The sequence below is a fragment of the Poecile atricapillus genome, chromosome 3 (assembly GCF_030490865.1).
Source record: "Poecile atricapillus isolate bPoeAtr1 chromosome 3, bPoeAtr1.hap1, whole genome shotgun sequence".
In the NCBI taxonomy this organism is placed as follows: Eukaryota; Metazoa; Chordata; class Aves; order Passeriformes; family Paridae; genus Poecile; species Poecile atricapillus.
This window is the reverse complement of record NC_081251.1, coordinates 93,437,043-93,455,946: the sequence shown is the minus strand read 5'-3', so window position 1 is coordinate 93,455,946 and position 18,904 is coordinate 93,437,043. Positions and strand designations below refer to the sequence as shown.

Sequence of the window (18,904 nt, the reverse complement as noted above, 5' to 3'; positions counted from 1 at the left end):
TGTGTCAAATATTTGAATATTTGAATCTTTGAGCAAAGTCCTTGTAACTTCAAAAGAGAGCAAACCAGAAAACGTTAATGTGTTTTGTAGGGGCCTTATTCTGATTCCTGAGGTATTTTATAAACCCCCCAAGGACTGATAAAAAGGTGAGGTATCTGCTGTAATGATTGTCCAGACAGACCAAGGACTCTGGGCTCTCACTGCAGGGACATGACAGAATCAAAAAAAAAGGCAGAAATCTCACTTGTACTGCAAGGTTTGTGCAGTTACAATGGGAAAACTTCAATTCTCTTAAAATGTGTTCTTTGTAGCATGTTTCTTCAGGTAATAGCTGTGTAGCTCCAAGGTGATAAATTTGCAGACCTGTATTGTGTCTGGACAATGGTCCGAGAGTAAATTAGATTACTTTTTTTGTCCTTGTTGAATTACATAAACTATTATATGTAATATTCTGTATGTTTTTTCCGTGTCTTTATGTAGGCTTGCATGTTTTGCTGAGTAAAACTGAAGTGGCATACAAGTTTCCAGAGCTGCTGCCCTTGGTATGTAATTAAATGTAGTATATTCATTAAATATAATTAATGCTGAACGTGAAATTGGTCTTGTAAGTGTAGGATGTTATTAAACAAAACAAAGGACCTTTGTACCATAAATTCTACCAAGAGAGAATACATTTAATACATAAAATTGCCTCTTAAAAGATTAATATCCAGATATTCATGAGCATAGGTGATCATTATTGCTTGCTAAAGTAACTAAGACTCAGGTTGCATGACCTCCTTCTTGTAGCAGAAACTGCTTTTAGGAACCCCAGGCAGGATCTGATTCCTTCTCTTTGGGCTGGATTCTAATTTTCTTCCCCAGCTGTTTCTTGCTTTCCAACTGCTTTATTGATATGCTGTTTCTTTAAGGGGTAGTCAAAAAATGTAAAATAAAAGAGGATAAAATCTAACTGGGAGAAGAAATCTCAGTGTCTTTGGAAAGAAGTAGTACTTAACCTTTGAATGAAAGAAATGAAATTACAGTGTTATTAAATTGCTGGTGTTGATGTTTTAAAATATGAAGGCTTGCTGTCTTTAGGAATAAACTAAAGCCCTCACACAGTAATTCTGTGGAGCAAAGACAGAATGTAAGGGTGATTAACAACAATTTGAAAGATTGTGAATAGGCTCATCTAACTTTTCTTTTGTTGGATTTGCTTGTCTTTTGTAGTGTCCAAATATTTTAGTGATCACAAATATAATCTTCCTTCATTTCAGTCCCATTTTCCTTTATTTTCTCTATATACATCAAAATATTGCATTTTCTTAATGCAGAGTGAACTTAGCCCACCTATGTTAATAGAACATCCTCTACGATGCCTAGTCCTATGTGCCCAAGTGCATGCAGGGATGTGGAGAAGGAATGGCTTCTCTCTGGTTAATCAGGTAAGTGCACAGTAGCTGTAGAATCACTCTTTCCTGATAGCTCTTTCAGGCTAATTTCACAGAATCAATTAGGTTGAACAAGACCTCTGATATCATTGGGTCCAACCCTTGGCCAAACACCACCTTGTGAACTAGACCACAGCACTAAGGGCCATGTCCAGTCACATCTTGTAGACCTCCAGGGCCAGTGACTCCACCACCTCCCTGGGCAGTCCATTTCAATTTTTAACACCCCTTTCCATGAAGAAATTCTTCCCAATGTCCAACCCGAACCTCCCCTGGCACAACCTGAGGCTGTGTTCTCTTGTCCTGTTGCTGGTTTCCTGGAAGAACCTCAATGTATTTCTTGAAGTGAAGGGCCCTCATCTGGACACAGCACTCGAGGTGGGACCTCACCAGTGCTGAGTATGGAGGGAGCTTTTGGTCTTTACGACCTCAAAATCTTCTTTTCCTGTGTTGATTTGAAAATGTACTTATGTCAGTCTTATGGAAGGCAATGTGAGGTAGGCATTTTTATCAGCACTGACATCATCTGAGTATTTTTGCTTTTAAACTGATATTTGACTTTTTTTTTATTTAGTCAGAAGTTGCTTTTTCGTTTCAGGACTGCTGCAGTAGCCACTGAACTTAGTGCTCAGTTTATGAAGTTAAAATGGCTTTTTTTACTGGGTACTGTCCAGCAGCAGTTGGAAGTGCAGAATTAGATCTGTGCATCCATGGTAATGCATTTATCACCTCCACATAAAAGTGTCTCAGATATAAAAATGTGCAGCATTATGGTATCATGACTATTTATATTTATAAAGTAAATGAAATCTCAAGACCCCACAAAACATTAGAAGCAATGTAGGACTAAGTGTTTCTTGGCTTTTAGCTCTACTACTTCTGGAGACTTCAATTTCTAAACTTATGTTCTCAGTGTTTGTATAAATTAGGTGTTTCAAGCATAACAGCTACAAAATGGGTACTGTGGTGTCAATACCACCCACCAGGGTGATTGTCTCAAGTGATTTTCTCAGCAAGACTTAGATTACAACAGGAATAGGGTTTAATTCTGTGAGGTGTTAGCTTGATTTATTTGCAAGAAAATTCCTTCAGTCCTGTCAGCCCTCATCTCCATTAGATAATTGCAATGTATATTTACTAGGAGACTGAATCTTTCTGTTCAAATATATTATATTCTGATGCATCTTGAAGGATCTTCCTAAGTTGGTGTCCTTGTTGTCATTACAGCAAAAAGAGCTCTAGTTATGTACAATTATATGGTGCCCACAGTGCAGTAGACACATATCAAATCTGTAATTTCAGCATAGCTTTTGGTAGTGAAATAAGTCTCTGTGTTAGTTTCCCCTGGTTGTTGGGATCCTGAAGTTGAGAACTTGGTTTAGTTAACTCCCACAGTCTGCAAGTACTTTCTCTTTACTTTGGCTATGAGGAGAGCTCATGTTCAGACAGCTCCTTTTGGATCTTCGCAGATAATAGGAATAGGCATCCTGTTCTGTGTGGATTATTACAAATGTGTGGATTATTAGGATAGAGAAGAACCTCCCCTGGCACAACCTGAGGCTGTGTTCTCTTGTCCTGTTGCTAGTTTCCTGGAAGAACCTCTAGAGGAGACTTTAGCACACAGAAGTTTTTTTCCAGGCAGAAACTTGTCAGCCCTATTTATTTTGTCTCGATTGTGGTAGAATAAAATTTTCCAGCCTTTCAGTGTCATGCAGTGTTGCTGCTGCCTGTCTCAGTTTTGTTGAGTTCCTTCCGGGGATGGTTTGGGTTAAGTATAGCTCTGTCACAATATTACCATTTTGCTGACACTGCCAATTCCTGAAAGATGGTATCTCAAATGATTAAAGAGGAATTCATGGAGTGAAGGAAAAAATATTTCTCCAACTGCAAGGGCTTTCTCTCCTGTGAATTTCAAACAGTTAATTGCTAAACAAATATATTAAAACATAAGCTAAAGAGGTCAAAAATATTTTTGCTTGTAAGTTTATGCAATCCAGACATTGCATCACTACAACCCAGCCAGCAACTATGATTGTCTTGTGCTTTATTAAAAAGCTTTTTGCATACACATAGAATTGTATAATTTTTTTAAAATTTGCTTCAAATTTTCCAGATCTGTAATTTTTTCAAATTACAGATTCATTTTTTGTTTATGGACACAGTATAACAAAGTTTATTTTTTACAAAACTATAATAGTTTTAGATTAAATATTATCTTTGTTAATAATTGTGGTGTGGTGTTTTGGGTATTTTTTTCAGATTTATTACTATCATAATGTGAAGTGCAGGAGGGAGATGTTTGACAAGGACATAGTAATGCTTCAGGTAATCATGTATACCAGTTTGCATTTTTTCAAGTATTTTCAGGATGTCTTTGTGTTTATTTTTATCTTCATTAGAACCATTTTAAGGAAAAAAAAGTCTTATTTTTCTGTGGAAGGACTTCAATTTTCTTATTTTTTCTACATAATTATGGAATAATTTTTAAAGGAAATATCTATTATTATTTAAAGTTAATTTTATTTAAATATATTTATTTAAATTTAATGCATAAATAAATTTAAGTATTTAATACTTGTTTTTAACTACACTTTGAAAATAGGAGAATTTTCAAATTGCAGAATTTTCTGTTTAGTGTGTATATGCCAGATTTTCAAGAATGTAATATTTTAACTAATGGGTGTCTGTACTGGCAGTTGCATGAGTCTGCACGTTGTCAGAAATGCATCCAGTGTATGTGTTAATTTTTTTGTTTTTCCCGTTCAGAAGACATTTTGCACATGTGGCAGTCTATTTCGCTCTTTCACAGATGCAATGCTTCTGCATTGAGAGCAATATAATCTAAAATTTGCAGCTCAGGGTGCATGGTTCACCTGGATAACAAAATATTTTCTCATGAAATCCCCCAAATCTTAACTAGAGGTAGCAATACCCAATAGGATAAACATGCCCCAAGTTGTTACTTCTGTTTTCAGACATAGTTCCCTGAGGCTTGATATGCCACTGATTTTTAATGATCATTTTCAGCTGCCCATTTGGTTAGATATCCTGTAGCTTTCTTGGATATCTATTCTCTTTTAGAGATGGGCCCATTAGCAATAGTAAATTAACAGTAAAGATTTGTAATTGGCAAACTTAGATACCTTGTTTAATAAACAGAAAAAACTTTAGCCAGTAGTATTCAGAAAGGGACAAATCTGAATGTTAATGTTTGTTCTGTACTGAAACTTTAGTATTTTTCTTACCAAGAAGGTTTTGGAAGCTTTGCACTACAATCTTCAGCCTTTCTTTAGAGGACTGGAATTTGTTGTTAAAATCTTCAGTGGTATGTACTAAGTAACATTATGCCTGCTAGAAGATAAGCCAGCAGGAACAAAATTTTAGAGATAAAAACAAACAAAGTCTTTCCCTGAAGTTTGTTTAGACTGCTTAAGATAGAAGGAGTAACCCTGAATACTTTGCATGATGCCCTTAAAAGGGCATCAGAAATTCTTGATAAAGCATAGGATTCTGCTTGTCAAATGGGCTTACACTTCTGTTTTTGGTGTCCTGAGAGAGTTAACTTAAATATTTAAGTCTTCATGCGTAGGATTGAGAGAGGAATTAATTTTATAGCGAATATACAGTGAACATCATATATAAATATGCAAACATCGTATGATAACACCCGATCTGTTTTCTCTTTATAATCTTTTTTTTCTTTAATAGACAGGTGTGTCTATGATGGATCCAAATCACTTCCTGATGATAATGCTGAGTCGCTTTGAACTTTATCAGATATTTAGTACTCCAGACTATGGCAAAAGATTTAGCACAGAAAATACTAACAAGGTATTTTATGCACTGCTGCAATAGAAAATCTTCAGTTTTGTTTTTCAAAGCGTATCAGATGCTATTGTACTGAGACAGAGCTATTTCTTGATAAAAAAGCAAAACCTATCCAATTTTAATTTAATTTGGCCAGTTTGAAGTATGCATTAATGTTTTTATCTGTCAAACTGGCAGATGTCAGAAAGTGTTTTTGCACTTATGACTGTGTTTCAGCATAGCTTAGTTTGGGAGTACTAAGGGTAAAAACAGGCAATGTTTTGAATCACTGAAAAAGTATTTTCAGCATATGGAATAATTATTGAAAAATGTAAATTTTTTTATTGTTTTACTTCAGGATGTTGTTCAACAAAATAACACTCTTATAGAGGAGATGCTATACCTCATTATAATGATTGTTGGTAAGTTCAGAACTTATTTAATTAATTTTTTTTTAATTCAGGCTCTTTAATGGTCTGCGCAATCTTTTATTGCTATCTCAAGTTCAGTCCTTTCGTGAACTTCCTGTACCTCTGATTTCTTTCATAGGAGAAAAGCCTTGAAACTAGCTTAGATCAATCTAGTGAATTTTTGAACACTGGTGGGTGAACACAAGATTTAAGAAGACATCTTATTTTCCAGACTCTAGATAAAAAGATTAAAAAAATGTTTAAAATTAAAAAAAAAAAAAAAAAAAAAAAAAGTGTATTTTATTTATACAGGTGAAAGGTTCAGCCCTGGAATAGGACAGGTAAATGCAACCGATGAAATCAAGCGAGAGATTATCCATCAGCTGAGCATCAGGCCAATGGCTCACAGTGAATTGGTAAAGGCACTCCCTGAAGATGTAAGTAATTGGATGTGGAGAGGGGAACCAACTTCCACTTCATAAGGCTGATTGCTGAAAAATTGTCTTTTTCAAGTTCATGTCACTTAATGTAGAATGAGAGCAGCATGATTATGCTAAGAGCAAGGTTAGCATGAGTACAAGTTAATAGAAAGAGGCAAAGAAGGAACAAGATACGAAAGAGGCAGGAATCTGAGAGTGTCTTCAGCTACTTTCTCTTTTTAATACTGTTTCCAATCAGGCCATCTGGCCAGCAGTCTCTGAAGGCTGCTTGTACACCCTGAATTAGATGTATGGAAGTGGGTTGTTAGAACTATCCAGAAATATAAGCTGTTATATTTTAAAACCTAATAATAAGTGAAAAGACATGGAATCAGACACTGTGTTATGACTTGTGTAACATAAATTCTTCATTTACTTGAAGCATTCATTTGTCTGAATTCTATTATAAGTACTTCTGTAGGACAGCAAAGCTTGTTTTCCTTTCTCCTTTTAATATTTTTGAAAATATTTTTAAAGTTGTTTCTGAAGATAGTCAAAATTCCAAAGTTAATGTTTTACTGTACTGGTAATAATTTTAATTATGAAATATTTTTCTTTTTTCTAAATATTTTAAACTGAAACTATTTGAAAAGTCCAATTTTAAAATTATTTAAGAATAATGTAGGGTTGCATGGAAGAGCAAATTTTATTTAAGCTGGAGTTCTAAATTGTATCATCAGTGCTAAATACCTTTTCCCTGGCCTGGTAACTGCTATGAATATGTATTGGAAGAAGGGGGTGGAGATATTAAAAGATAATTTGTGTATGAAGTAGTGTTACATATTTGATCTGCTATCATATGCTGCCTTTTGTGCTTGTTTCAGCATTTTTCAGTAACTGGTCTTTTTAGCTTTCCAGTATTTATTTCAATTTAAAGGCCTAGAAACCAGAAATACTGGCTGTGTATTGTAAAAATGTGCTGAGTAAGCTCACTTAGAGTTTTCTTGTGCTGCTGTTACATCCAAGTTCATTATGACAAGGAAAAGCAGTTCAAATGAAGCACTTAGAATGGCATGACTTTTTCAAAGTCCCTTTTGCAGAGATGGTATTCCTGACTGTATTTTCATGTTATATCGTTTAGTGTTCTCTTGAATGTCAGTAAAATGACTTTGTACTACATTCATTTTGCATGCTTATTCTAGTATTGTATGATATTTGAATGGGTTTACTCCAAGAACTCCAGTAACACACTGTCTTGCATTTTCATTCCATGTAGGAGAACAGAGAGACAGGGATGGAAAGTGTGATTGAAGAAGTGGCATGTTTCAAGTATGTTTCCCTTTATTCTAATGATTCAACTTTATAATTCACTTAATGAGTGAAAATGAGAGAATGAAAGAAAGAGGGCTGAGTCATGGTGATTTCCCATGGCTTTAATCAAGTGCAGAATTCTTAACACTGTTACTAAATTTCTAGAATGCCTGTTAGACGGTGTTTGTTAGCTGTTCTAGTTAACTATTTATTCTCAGATATTAAGAACCAGTTGACATAAAGAGTTTTGTTTGCTTTGGTTTTTTTGTAGAAAACCTGGATTAACAGGTAGAGGGCTGTATGAATTAAAACCAGAATGTGCCAAGAACTTCAACCTGTATTTCTATCACTTTTCAAGGGCAGAGCAGTCAAAGGTAACTAGGAATTTAACTTCCTGGGCTTTATTTTTGTGCCTTTTTTTTTGTTTGTTTGCCTTTTTCCAAAGCTTGCTCCTGTGAAGAAGAATTACCAGCTGGATATTTGAAAATGTTAAAAAAATTTGCCCAAGTTTTTGCAGTGATTTCTGTGCCGCTGGATCCTGTGCCCTATACAGAGCTGTTGAAATCAGTGGGTATTCAGGAGCTTGTCTGTCAGTTCCCTTGGGTCTTATTTTATGAAAGTATTTAAAACAATCTGTATTTTCCCTTACCTTTATGGGAATGACCATTTTAGCTTAAACTTGCCTTACAATTTTATGCTAGGAAAAGAATCCAGGCTGGCTCAAGAGGAAAGATTAATTTTGAAGTTGCATGCCCTACTTTACATAGTAGAACATAAGACAAACTGAAGAGACATGAAAGCTTTCATGTTTATTTAAGGCTGGAAAAAAACAGTAACAATGTAGTAAAGCATGAATGCTTTTTTATTAGTTTTTTATTGGTACAGATTTTGAGTAACGCTGGCATTGTTCTTCTATTTCAGGCAGAGGAAGCACAGAGAAAGCTGCGAAGGCAGAACAGAGAAGATACAGGTATTTATTTTTGAGAGGAGATGGGAGAAGAGGGAATCACATATCCAGCTGTATATTGCCCTAACATTTAGACTACCAGCCTGTTCCAGGGCTAGAGTAGAAGTTGGTTAGAAATTAAGCAATTTCCCTTATGTCTCCCTGGCTATAGTCAGGGATCTGATTTGCCATGGAACCAGCCTTCTGAAGAGCTTATTCTTTTGGCTTTTCTGGTACACACACAAGTCATGTTGAATGGTGCAGCCTGTATTGCTAACACTTTATTGAGCAGCTGTGCTCTGCCTTAGGATCATAGAAGGGTTTGGGTTAGAAGAAAGCATAAAGGTCATCTGGTTCCAACACACTGCCTTGGGTTGAGCCATTAAATCAGACATTTTAAATGGGTGTTGCAAATTTTGGAGAAATGTCAAGCACACCAAATTTCCCTTTCAGCACTTCCACCGCCAGCTCTTCCTCCTTTCTGCCCACTTTTTGCCAGCCTGGTGAATATCCTGCAGTCTGATGTCATGCTGTGCATTATGGGAACTATACTGCAGTGGGCAGTGGAACACAACGGCTATGCCTGGTCAGAGTCCATGCTGCAAAGGGTATGGGATTTTTATTTAAACTAATCCTTATGCTAATGGAGAAATGCTCATTATGGCATTTTAACATGATTTTATAGATTTGAGTTATTTACTTGGTGTCTGAAATATCCAGAATACTTTGAATGAGAAATAAGTGGTGCTTCCTGATATGTAAAAGTATGGAAACCCCTCTGCCTCTGATACAATTTTATTATTAAAAGTGAATGGAAGACCCAGGTAAATTTCTAATGGGATACTCATGAAAGGGAAGAATTCTGCTTGAATCAATGGAAATAATGTTTATTGTGGTAGAGAGGCCATTAATCTGAGTTGTTGCATATCAAGCAGACATTGCTTTTTTTCTTGATGTTCCTTTGCTTATTTTCAGTTTAAGCTAAATCATTTTAGGGAAGAAAACATGAAAATGCACAAAAGAATATTCCAACTTGAAAATGTGTCCACTTTGGAAAACTTAACTGAGCTGTTTGCTCCTTGCAATTTATAATGATCTTTAGAAACCTGGAGGGTTATTGTACATTTTGGTGTCTCGATTATCATTTTCTGGAGTGTGCAGAGAAGAGTAGTGAACTACCATCCAGGGGCTGTTTGTATTGGCCAGGGTTGCTGGTTTAGGGTCCAACTCCAAACCTTTTAAAAATATTGATGGATTTTTAAATAACATTTTGCAAAAAAAACCCCAGTTTTGAAACTGAGTATTAATTTTTTGTCATCCAGTCTTATTGAGTGTATATTACCTTTTACAGCTTAATTTCATATAAGCAGTTCTTTATAACACAAAAAAAAAGTTGAAAATGGAACAATATATTGGTATTATAAATCACGACAATGTAGTTATAGTTAGGTAATGTAAGAATGCTAGGTTTTGGAGTAACTGAACAAAATAAGTTGGTTGGGGTTTTTTTTAGACTGAATTAAAATGTCTTCAGCCAGTCCCAAAACCGTGAAATTCATTAGGGACCTATCGCTTGCTCAGAAACTTGTGGCATTTCTCTGTGATGGTGCCATGCAGTTGTACTACATCTTTCCCAAGTCAACCACTTTTGTCTTGGAAGCACTTGCAAAGGTGGATGTGAGACATCGGCAAGAGGTGGCCCATATATAGTGAGATCTTGTTAAATAGATGTGATAGACTGAGGAGAAATTAGCTGTTGTTTATTAAAACAAATTCTAAAAACTTCAAGACTCTCATCAGGTTTTGCCACTTTTTCTGTAGATACTTGGTCTGTTGCATTCCAGTTCTGTTACAAATTTTCCGGTGATTATCCATTCCTTACATGGGTGTCAATGTTGATTCCAGGCACCAGTAAACCTTTGTGTCTGGAGCATCCTGCCAGTTTTTATAGGGTTGCAAAATGGCTGATGACAGAGTTCGCCACCAAGAATGAAGTATCTCAGCTTCAAAATGTCATTCAGACTATCATAACGCTAAATAGGGTAATTACATTTTTTAAGTTCAAGGAGATTACAGCTCTTCACTGACCTAAAAATTAACATTATTTTAAAATGTGTTTCTAGAGAGAATAAACTTAACTTAAAAATTTGAATTTTTTGTAGCTCAACTTTGTGTATAAAAAAGTATATATAAAGTCTGCTTTGTGCTTCTTCTGTCCAGAGATTTGCAATAGTAACATGCAGGGGGTAGGGAGAAAGATAAGAAGTACTGACTTCTCACTCACTAATCAGGACGGCAAACAGAAAGAGGAAAGTATTTAATGTGGATTCTAAAGTTTCAAATAAACACTGTTGCTCCTGTGTAATGTAGCTTTGGAATTCTGTATGTAGAAATAACTTCAAATGTATTTGTAATATGTAATTGTATTATATGACTTTCCTATTTCTTAATGAATAACTCAAACTGTATAACAAGCTAAAAGTCTTAATTTTTATCTAGGTTTTGCATTTGATTGGAATGGCACTACAAGAAGAAAAACAACATTTGGAGAATCTCAGTGAGGAGAATGTTGTAACATTTACCTTCACTCAGAAAATATCAAGTATGCCTTTTTATTCAATTATATAGCAAATTTGAAATAACTGAAAATGCCAGGATCTCATATTTTATTCTTCTGTAACTGTATTTACTAGAAGAGTCTGTTTGTTTATCCATCAAAATGTTATTAAGTTGACTATAGATAAATGCTTTATACATGTGTAGATAAGTAGTGGTAAATAAAATATTGGAGGTTCCTAAGAGGAAAACAGCCAGGGAGCACATACAGTGCATTTCTTTTGTAAAAAAAATACAGTCAGTGAGCAAAACTTTTCAGGATTTAGAAGTTATTCATGAAAAGTTTTGGAGTGAGGGAGAGTTAAAAATTACATATTTTGCCTATTTGTTGAAGGAATTCTTCAGTTGCTGAACAAGGATCAGGGTTTCTTGTTTTTAATGTTAGTGAGTGATGAATTTTCCAGTAACAATATAATCAACAGTATAATCATTGTAAATTTTCTCTCAGAACCAGGAGAAGCACCCAGTAACTCCCCCAGCATACTAGCTATGCTAGAAACACTGCAAAATGCACCTCATTTGGAAGTGCACAAGGACATGATCAGATGGATATTGAAGGTAAATATACTTTATATTGCCACTGAAAATCATGGAAATAAGATTTTTGAAACTTTCCTAATTAAATTGGGATGATTTCCTTATTTCCCATGTCGATTTGTTGTATCTAGTTTTACTCTTCTGGATTCCAGTACTACACATTGTATAGTCAGGATTATAGTATATACAGTTATATTTTCATGTCCCAAACAAATTAAAGGCTTTTTTTTTTTTTTTTTTTCCTTACAGACTTTTAATACTATTAAAAAGCTAAGAGAAAGCTCTTCGTCAAGTCCTGTGGCTGAGACAGAAGGAAATATTATGGAGGAGGTAAAAACGCTGTGTAACAGCTGATCTGGAGCAGGTCTGGGTGGTGACTAAGGACTATATTTCTAATTGTAGCTCTAAATCAAACATGGGAAACATCAGTGACTTCTGAAAATCTGTTTCACAGTTTATAGATCAAACTCATTTGTTTGAAGAACCTATTGGCAAAGTCCCTAAGCTGTTTTGCTTTGTTTCATATATTGTAGTCTTCAAATATTTTGCAATTTTACTCCCTAGAATTGTCTGTAGTACAGTCACAGCATTAAATGTTTCTGCTTTCCCTGTAATTTCAGACTTAATGAAAAATTGCTAAAATAAATGGTTATGTATATATTTTTACCATGCAGGTTGTTCCAGATAAGCTCTGTTGATATATGTAGCTTGACATGAAATTCTAGGTACTGCACACAGACCTTAGAGCACTGTAGTGCATGTAGGAATGCAGCTGCTGTGGAGGGAGAGCAGCACCAGAGATGAGACATGTCACTCTCTTACTCTTCTATCCTTTGAACACTTAAAGGGAAGAGAAATACAAAATACAGTTAAAGGTTGAGGGGGAGAGGTTCCTCTTCTCAGTCTGCAGTTCTGCCTGGCATTGAACACAAGCTAAAGAAAAGAGGGCACAAAATAACTCTTTGGTAGACTTTTCTTTTGTCTTCTATGAGATTCTCATTGTTTGGAGGTTAGTACAAGGTACACATTGTAGTAGCTAAAATAAATAATCTGTTGTAGCAAGACTTTAAAAATGACTGAGTGAACAATATTATTTCAGAGTTCACGAGATAAAGACAAAGCTGAAAGGAAGCGAAAAGCTGAGATTGCCAGACTGCGCAGGGAAAAGATCATGGCCCAGATGTCTGAGATGCAAAGGCACTTCATTAATGAAAACAAAGAACTCTTTCAGCAAACTCTGGAGGAACTGGATACTTCAGCCTCCGGAGTCCATGAAAATAGGTAAAGGCATCTTGTTTAGATTTTTCCCCATTAATGTTTACATCAGATTGTCCTATTGTTACTGCTTTCAAAAGCTCTTTTTTTTTGGTCTTGATGGAAAACTATTAATTAGTTTCAGAGACAAAAAAACAGCAGTAAATTGGATGCTTCCCTCTCCCTCTCTGTCAGAATTGTGGGATAAATATAAACAGGCAAAAAATTTTTTGTACAAAATCACCTAGTAAATTATTAATAATGCTGAAGAGACTATGCTATTAAACACAGTAAATTGGAAATGGCTGATTATATGTCTGTTGAAGATCTGGAAGAAAACTGAAAATCTGCTTGGTAGTTGGAAATACAAATTAGAGAATGCTAATGATTTTGTGGGGAAATGGAGAATGTTTTCAAAATTCATATCAGACACTTAAGGGATGCTGATGATGGAGGGCTGCAGATTCAGTTTCTGTGTTAAACTGGAGTGGGTTATACTATTGGGAGGGTTATGAATTTTTCCTGGAAAATACATGCTACTTCTGGGCATATAGGAATTGCTATATAAATGCCAAAGCTATTTTTTGTCCAAGAGCATTTATCATAAATTTAAGAAACTCACTAAGCACATTTAAGTCGTGATAATACAATGTTTTTCAAATAATTTGCTCACTAATATTCTTTGAATATTCTAGCCCTGTAATTTCGGATGCAAAACTCACAGCCTTGGGTCCAGAGCAAACCAGAGTGGCTGAACCCAGACAGGTTGTTATGTGTATATTGTGCCAGGAGGAGCAAGAAGTTAAAGTGGACAGCAGGGCTATGGTCTTGGCAGCATTTATCCAGCGGTCAACTGTGTTGTCTAAAAATAGAAACAAAATTACTCCAGATCCTGGTAAGTAACTGTTCATAGTTGTCTTAAGTATTAAAGAATGTTTGGGTTGCTGCGACAACAGCATTTTTTCATCTGAGACAGTGACATAGCGTTCTTATGTTAACTGTTTGTGAATAGCTTCATTGTAATCAGTGGCAAAACTCCCATATTTTTGGTGAGGTAGAAATGTGTGTGCTGAATAATGTAAATAACTGAGAACATTGAGCTTATGCTATTCATTTGTTACAAATTATTTTTAACTGTTGAAAAAACCCTTGAAATCAGAAGTGTTTGTTCTTAAATCATGCCTGTGACATCAGAGAGAGGAGATGTTAATGTAGTGCTTTAAAAGCACAAGATGTACATTTTCTTCCTCTCAGTTACATTATCTGAAATGCCTCTAAGTGATAATAAGTAATCTTGCCTTTAGGTACCTTGTGAAACAGATCAGTGAGCAAAAGGCATTGTTACAAGGGTTTCTCTGGATTCTGTATGTGTAAACACATAGAAATCTTTGCACTGAATTGTTTTGCACTCTCACTCTGAAAATTAATGTCCTTGAACCCTGAAACTCATTGTTTGATGGTGCTGAACCACCAAAACTGCAGGTTGGTCTTGAGGACTTGTACCAGGGCCCAACACCTCTAAAAGCTTGGTTTGAAGCCTTTAAGTACAGTACATACGCTCAAAGAAAAGTAAAATGATACTTACAAATAATTTAAAGAGTTTAAGTAGTTACGGATTTGTAATGTGTTTTGTGCTTCACTAAATGAACTACACTTCTGTGATAAAGTAAATAATAATGCAAATGTGGCAACATTAATCTGCCATCAAGTCTTTTGATAAATGTTTATTTCAAAGTTCGGTTTCTTTTTTCTTTCAAATACAGAAAAATATGACCCCTTATTCATGCACCCAGATCTGTCATGTGGAACACACACGGGTAGCTGTGGACATATTATGCATGCACATTGTTGGCAAAGGTAAAAGGTTATATTTAAGTTTTTAGTTCAAATAATATTTTATGTTAACAGTTTGCCTAATGGCACTAATTTTAATGGCAATGTTCCTACAATGTAGTAAACTTGAAAAGGAATTTCAGGAAGTGATTAAAACAGTTTCTTTTCTGTTGGAAAAATAGGAGTAGAAATCAAATGCTGTAAACGTATTGAAAATCATTTTCATTTACTGTCATCTTGGTAAAGAAGAGTCCAAAGCCATACATGGCAGCTTTCATTCCCTTTCCTTGTTTGTCCCAATGCATGATTCCCTGTGGTGCACATGTATCTGGAGCTCAGATTTTTTTTGGTTTTTTTTGCAATTCACTTCTAGACATGTTTTTGCTGCTTCTGCTCTCTACTGAGGTTTTAAGTGACAGTGCATCCCTTCCGCTCTTAATTCCTCCAGCAGGTTTAATTTGAAGTATACACATCTGTGACCTAGTTCATCTTCAACATAAACTCAATTTTATAATTTGTTTCTTAGAATTTTAATAAAGCCTTTTGAAGTTATTCATTAATTTTCCGAGGCCTGTAAACATGCTTAATCGTATGTGGTGCCAATGCCACGTGACAAATTCAAACCATTCATGCCTCTGACTTCAATTAGACCCTTGCTTTGCTCCTTGGTATGGCTTCTGAAGTGCCTAATTTCAGATTCTGCCTTGTGTATGAAGAGTGGTAGGAGCTCCCAGAGATTCTCTGGCTATTACCACGCACAGGTTTAATTTGCGGTCTTTGATGTCACTGCTCACTGAAGATAGGCTTTTAATCTTCTTGTGTAGCTCGTGTACAGTCCTTTGTGGTTGCCATAATCTCCTGGAGATGCCCTTAGGTGCCTGTATTCAGATCATTTTGGGGTCACCACTGGGCACGCTTTAAACCACATCAGAGGCTTCTGGAATAGCAGTTACATTTAGCAAAGCAGTGAATTCAATTCATTTTTCATAGAGAGTTCAGCCAACAGTTTTCTTGGCTGCTGCTGTTTGGTTGTGGCCTGTAATAGAAGACACCCAATGATAATACTCATGGCATCTTCTTAAAAACGTTTATGTAAAACTGAGTTGGGTTTTTTGTTGTTGGCTTTGTTTGTTTGTTTCTTAGTGTTTGATCATTTTTTGTTTGGGGTTTTTGTTGTTGTTCTGGGGGCTTTGTTTGCTTGTAGTGTTTTGTTTTGTTTGGGGTTTTTTGTTTGTTGGTTTGGTTTTGGTTTTTTAATGCTTCAACTTGCTCTCTGCCTCTTCCCCTTTTTTCCTAAATGTAATGTTCAGACTTAACCATGATTTTAACAGCCTAGTGAACTTCAGCACTTTAGGGTAGATTTTGGCAGCATAAAGCACTAATGCTTTATCAGTCAGAGGGTAGAGATATTTTCTTTGGATGATACTCTTATCTATATTTGGGGGAAAACAAAACTGTCTTCCTGAGAATTTTTTAATTTCTATGTTCAAGAAATAATAATTTGCCACTAATGTCTTGCTCTATTCTAAAGGTATTTTGATGCAGTCCAAGCAAAAGAGCAACGAAGACAACAAAGATTACGAGTACACACAAGTTATGATGTAGAAAATGGTGAATTCCTTTGCCCACTTTGTGAATGCTTGAGCAACACTGTTATTCCTCTGCTTCCTCCACCAAGAGTTTTGTTTAACAGGTCAGTTTGGTTTATAAATATCCTCAATAAATGTAAAAACACAAGATGCCAAATCAGCTACAAATCAGAAGACCTTCCTGAATGTTTGTTGTCTCCTCTTTTGATACACTCATGTGGATTGCCTGTCTGTTTATTTTGCTTTATGGATTTTACTTCATTATTGTATATTAGGAAATCATAGGACCTGCAGAAAAAGAACTGAACATAAAAAAAAAGTGTGGGAAGCAGAGAAAGAGCCCACTGAGAAACAGATTAATGATGTTGGAATGCCTATGAAATACTAATTCTGTCTACACATTGTTTGTTTTTAACTGATTGTTTTGGGGATTTTTTTGACAGGTTAGACTTTTCAGGGCAACCAAACCTAACTCAGTGGATCAAAACAGTATCCCAGCAAGTAAAAGCCCTGCATTTACTTCAAAATGAAGACTGTGCAAGTAAGTGTGAAGAAATCTGTATATTTGTATGTGAAAATGTTATAATAATTGTGGAGGAAACCAAGCACTTTGGTTCTGCTGCAGTGGAGTTGAGAGATAATAGCATAAGTGGCAAGACCAGCTTGGGATTTCAGTTTCTGGTGATGGAATTTCAGATCTGCTTCTGCACCTTTCTATAATGTAGAAATTATGTATAGGTGAATAATCAGTGATTTATTACTTTTTGTTTGTACAGGCCATTCTGCTCATTCGGAAAAAATGGATCAGCTGCAACTACCTGAAGGATTTAGACCAGATTTCAAACTGAAGTATGTATTTGCATATTAAAAAAATCACTAAAAATTCATCATTAAATCATAACATGAAAATAGAACGTAACTTCTGTGCTAGAAGGTCTCAATAATTAGGGCAAATATATGAATTTTGCTTTAATTAGAAAAATTAATATTATTATTATGATGACATTGAAGTCCAGCCCAGAAGTCCTGAGTAATTCAGTAGAATTTCAGAAATGAATTTGCTAAGTTGTGCAGAAACATGCTGCAGTTACATAAAGTATGGCATGAAGATTAAGTTTTACACTACTTGTATCTGGATGAAGGATTCATCATTATAGCCAGCACAACATGTAAAACATGAGGGAAGACTATGAAATGGACAGAATGTTAATATGTAATTTCAGCTGTAAAGGTGTATTTGTATTTGGTTCTACACTCTCTTCATTTCAGGAGAAAGTAACAAAACTTGTTATGTGGTACACACATCGCTCTGCCAGCTGCTCACAAAATGCAAGATTTATCCCAGCTGATGACAGATTTACCTTTCAGTTCACACACATTTCTTGTAATTTAGCCTTGACTTTGTCTTTGAAGACTAGATACTCTTAACACTAAAAATGAGGTTGGTTCCAAACATAGTCAAAAAATAATTGGGGATCTGTCACAAAAAAAATGAGGTTACAGAATACCAGATTCAAAGAAGGATATTGGAGTTGTCACTTAAAACTCCAGTTGTTCATCTGTGGGGTTAGTGCTTATCATTAGAGGTACTATGCTGCCAATGGAGGACAGAATTAATTACTAATATTTTCTTTGTTTCAGGAATCCTTATTCTGAGAGCATAAAAGAGATGCTGACAACTTTTGGTACGGCAACTTACAAAGTAGGCTTGAAGGTTCATCCAAATGAGGAAGACCCGCGTGTACCTATAATGTGCTGGGGCAGCTGTGCTTACACGATACAGACTATAGGTACTGATCTGTTCATTTGGCTCCTCTTTAGGAGATTTTCAGAATTTGGTTAAACTCACAGCAATGAATTTTGGTTTTTTTTCCAGAACGACTTTTAGCTGATGAAGATAAGCCATTATTTGGTCATTTACCTTGTCGACAGGTAAGGACCAACTAGCAATTCCTTTCTGAACTGGTGGAAAAAAGAGGGACTTGTGCTACTTAGTGAGGAATATCTATATTTTAAGTTATGGTTATTGGATAGTTTTATTTCTTGGACCCTATTGGTTAGTTGATCTGTATCTGATTATTAAACTATTTAAAAATCACATCTAGCAAAACTGTTACTTTTTTTTCCTATAACGCATAATTTATTAAGGCCGCAGTTTCTCATGGTAACAGTCAAAATAAGAATGTCAGAAGGAACTTGCATATATGCATAAACATAAGTATTTGTCATATACTTACACAGTCAAACTGCCCCCATAAACTGCAGTTGAAAGGCCTGAAAAAAAAATGCTGTTAAGTCAAAAGACCTTTCCATGCTGAGGAACTTCATTGACTGTGGCAGTGTCTCTTTGTTCTTGCAGGATGACTGCCTTACGTCACTAACGAGATTTGCAGCAGCTCACTGGACAGTTTCATCTCTTTCAGCAGTACAGGGTCACTTTTGTACTCTATTAGCATGTAAGTTTGCCAGGTTATGCTGGTTTTTTTTGTGAAGATACATGGGTGCTTTCAGAATGACTGTTAGTATTGATTAGAAAAGAATATTTAATATAGTGGTTTTAAGTAGTAAGCCAAGAGCTGCTATTTCCACCTATATGTGCTATGTCAAGAAAAAAGACATTTCTTTTGGACTGCAGCTCCGAGAGAAACATGGATATTTTTCTGTGAAGGAGTTCTGTTGGTTCTTCATTAGAGAAAGATACCTAGAGCAGAGAGGGAAATGAGGTCCTTCACAGAAATAATCCACTGGA

The 18,904-nt window shown here is 35.5% G+C and overlaps 1 protein-coding gene across 3 annotated transcripts in view; it reads left to right on the top strand.

Annotated features, from left to right (window-relative positions):
* The window catches only part of UBR2 (ubiquitin protein ligase E3 component n-recognin 2), a 55,028-nt gene that overhangs the window by 25,963 nt on the left and 10,161 nt on the right, over positions 1-18,904 (top strand). For all 3 annotated transcript variants that reach the window (XM_058835202.1, XM_058835203.1, XM_058835204.1), the window contains 22 exons: positions 481-542; positions 1,317-1,427; positions 3,693-3,758; positions 5,142-5,264; positions 5,599-5,662; positions 5,963-6,087; positions 7,346-7,398; positions 7,652-7,754; positions 8,302-8,350; positions 8,780-8,934; positions 10,826-10,928; positions 11,391-11,500; positions 11,729-11,809; positions 12,579-12,760; positions 13,429-13,628; positions 14,497-14,590; positions 16,098-16,259; positions 16,599-16,696; positions 16,932-17,004; positions 17,797-17,945; positions 18,032-18,087; positions 18,515-18,611. In XM_058835202.1, coding sequence (XP_058691185.1) covers positions 481-542; positions 1,317-1,427; positions 3,693-3,758; positions 5,142-5,264; positions 5,599-5,662; positions 5,963-6,087; positions 7,346-7,398; positions 7,652-7,754; positions 8,302-8,350; positions 8,780-8,934; positions 10,826-10,928; positions 11,391-11,500; positions 11,729-11,809; positions 12,579-12,760; positions 13,429-13,628; positions 14,497-14,590; positions 16,098-16,259; positions 16,599-16,696; positions 16,932-17,004; positions 17,797-17,945; positions 18,032-18,087; positions 18,515-18,611 — 2,316 coding nt within the window. The remainder of the gene's footprint in view (positions 1-480; positions 543-1,316; positions 1,428-3,692; positions 3,759-5,141; positions 5,265-5,598; positions 5,663-5,962; positions 6,088-7,345; positions 7,399-7,651; positions 7,755-8,301; positions 8,351-8,779; positions 8,935-10,825; positions 10,929-11,390; positions 11,501-11,728; positions 11,810-12,578; positions 12,761-13,428; positions 13,629-14,496; positions 14,591-16,097; positions 16,260-16,598; positions 16,697-16,931; positions 17,005-17,796; positions 17,946-18,031; positions 18,088-18,514; positions 18,612-18,904) is intronic.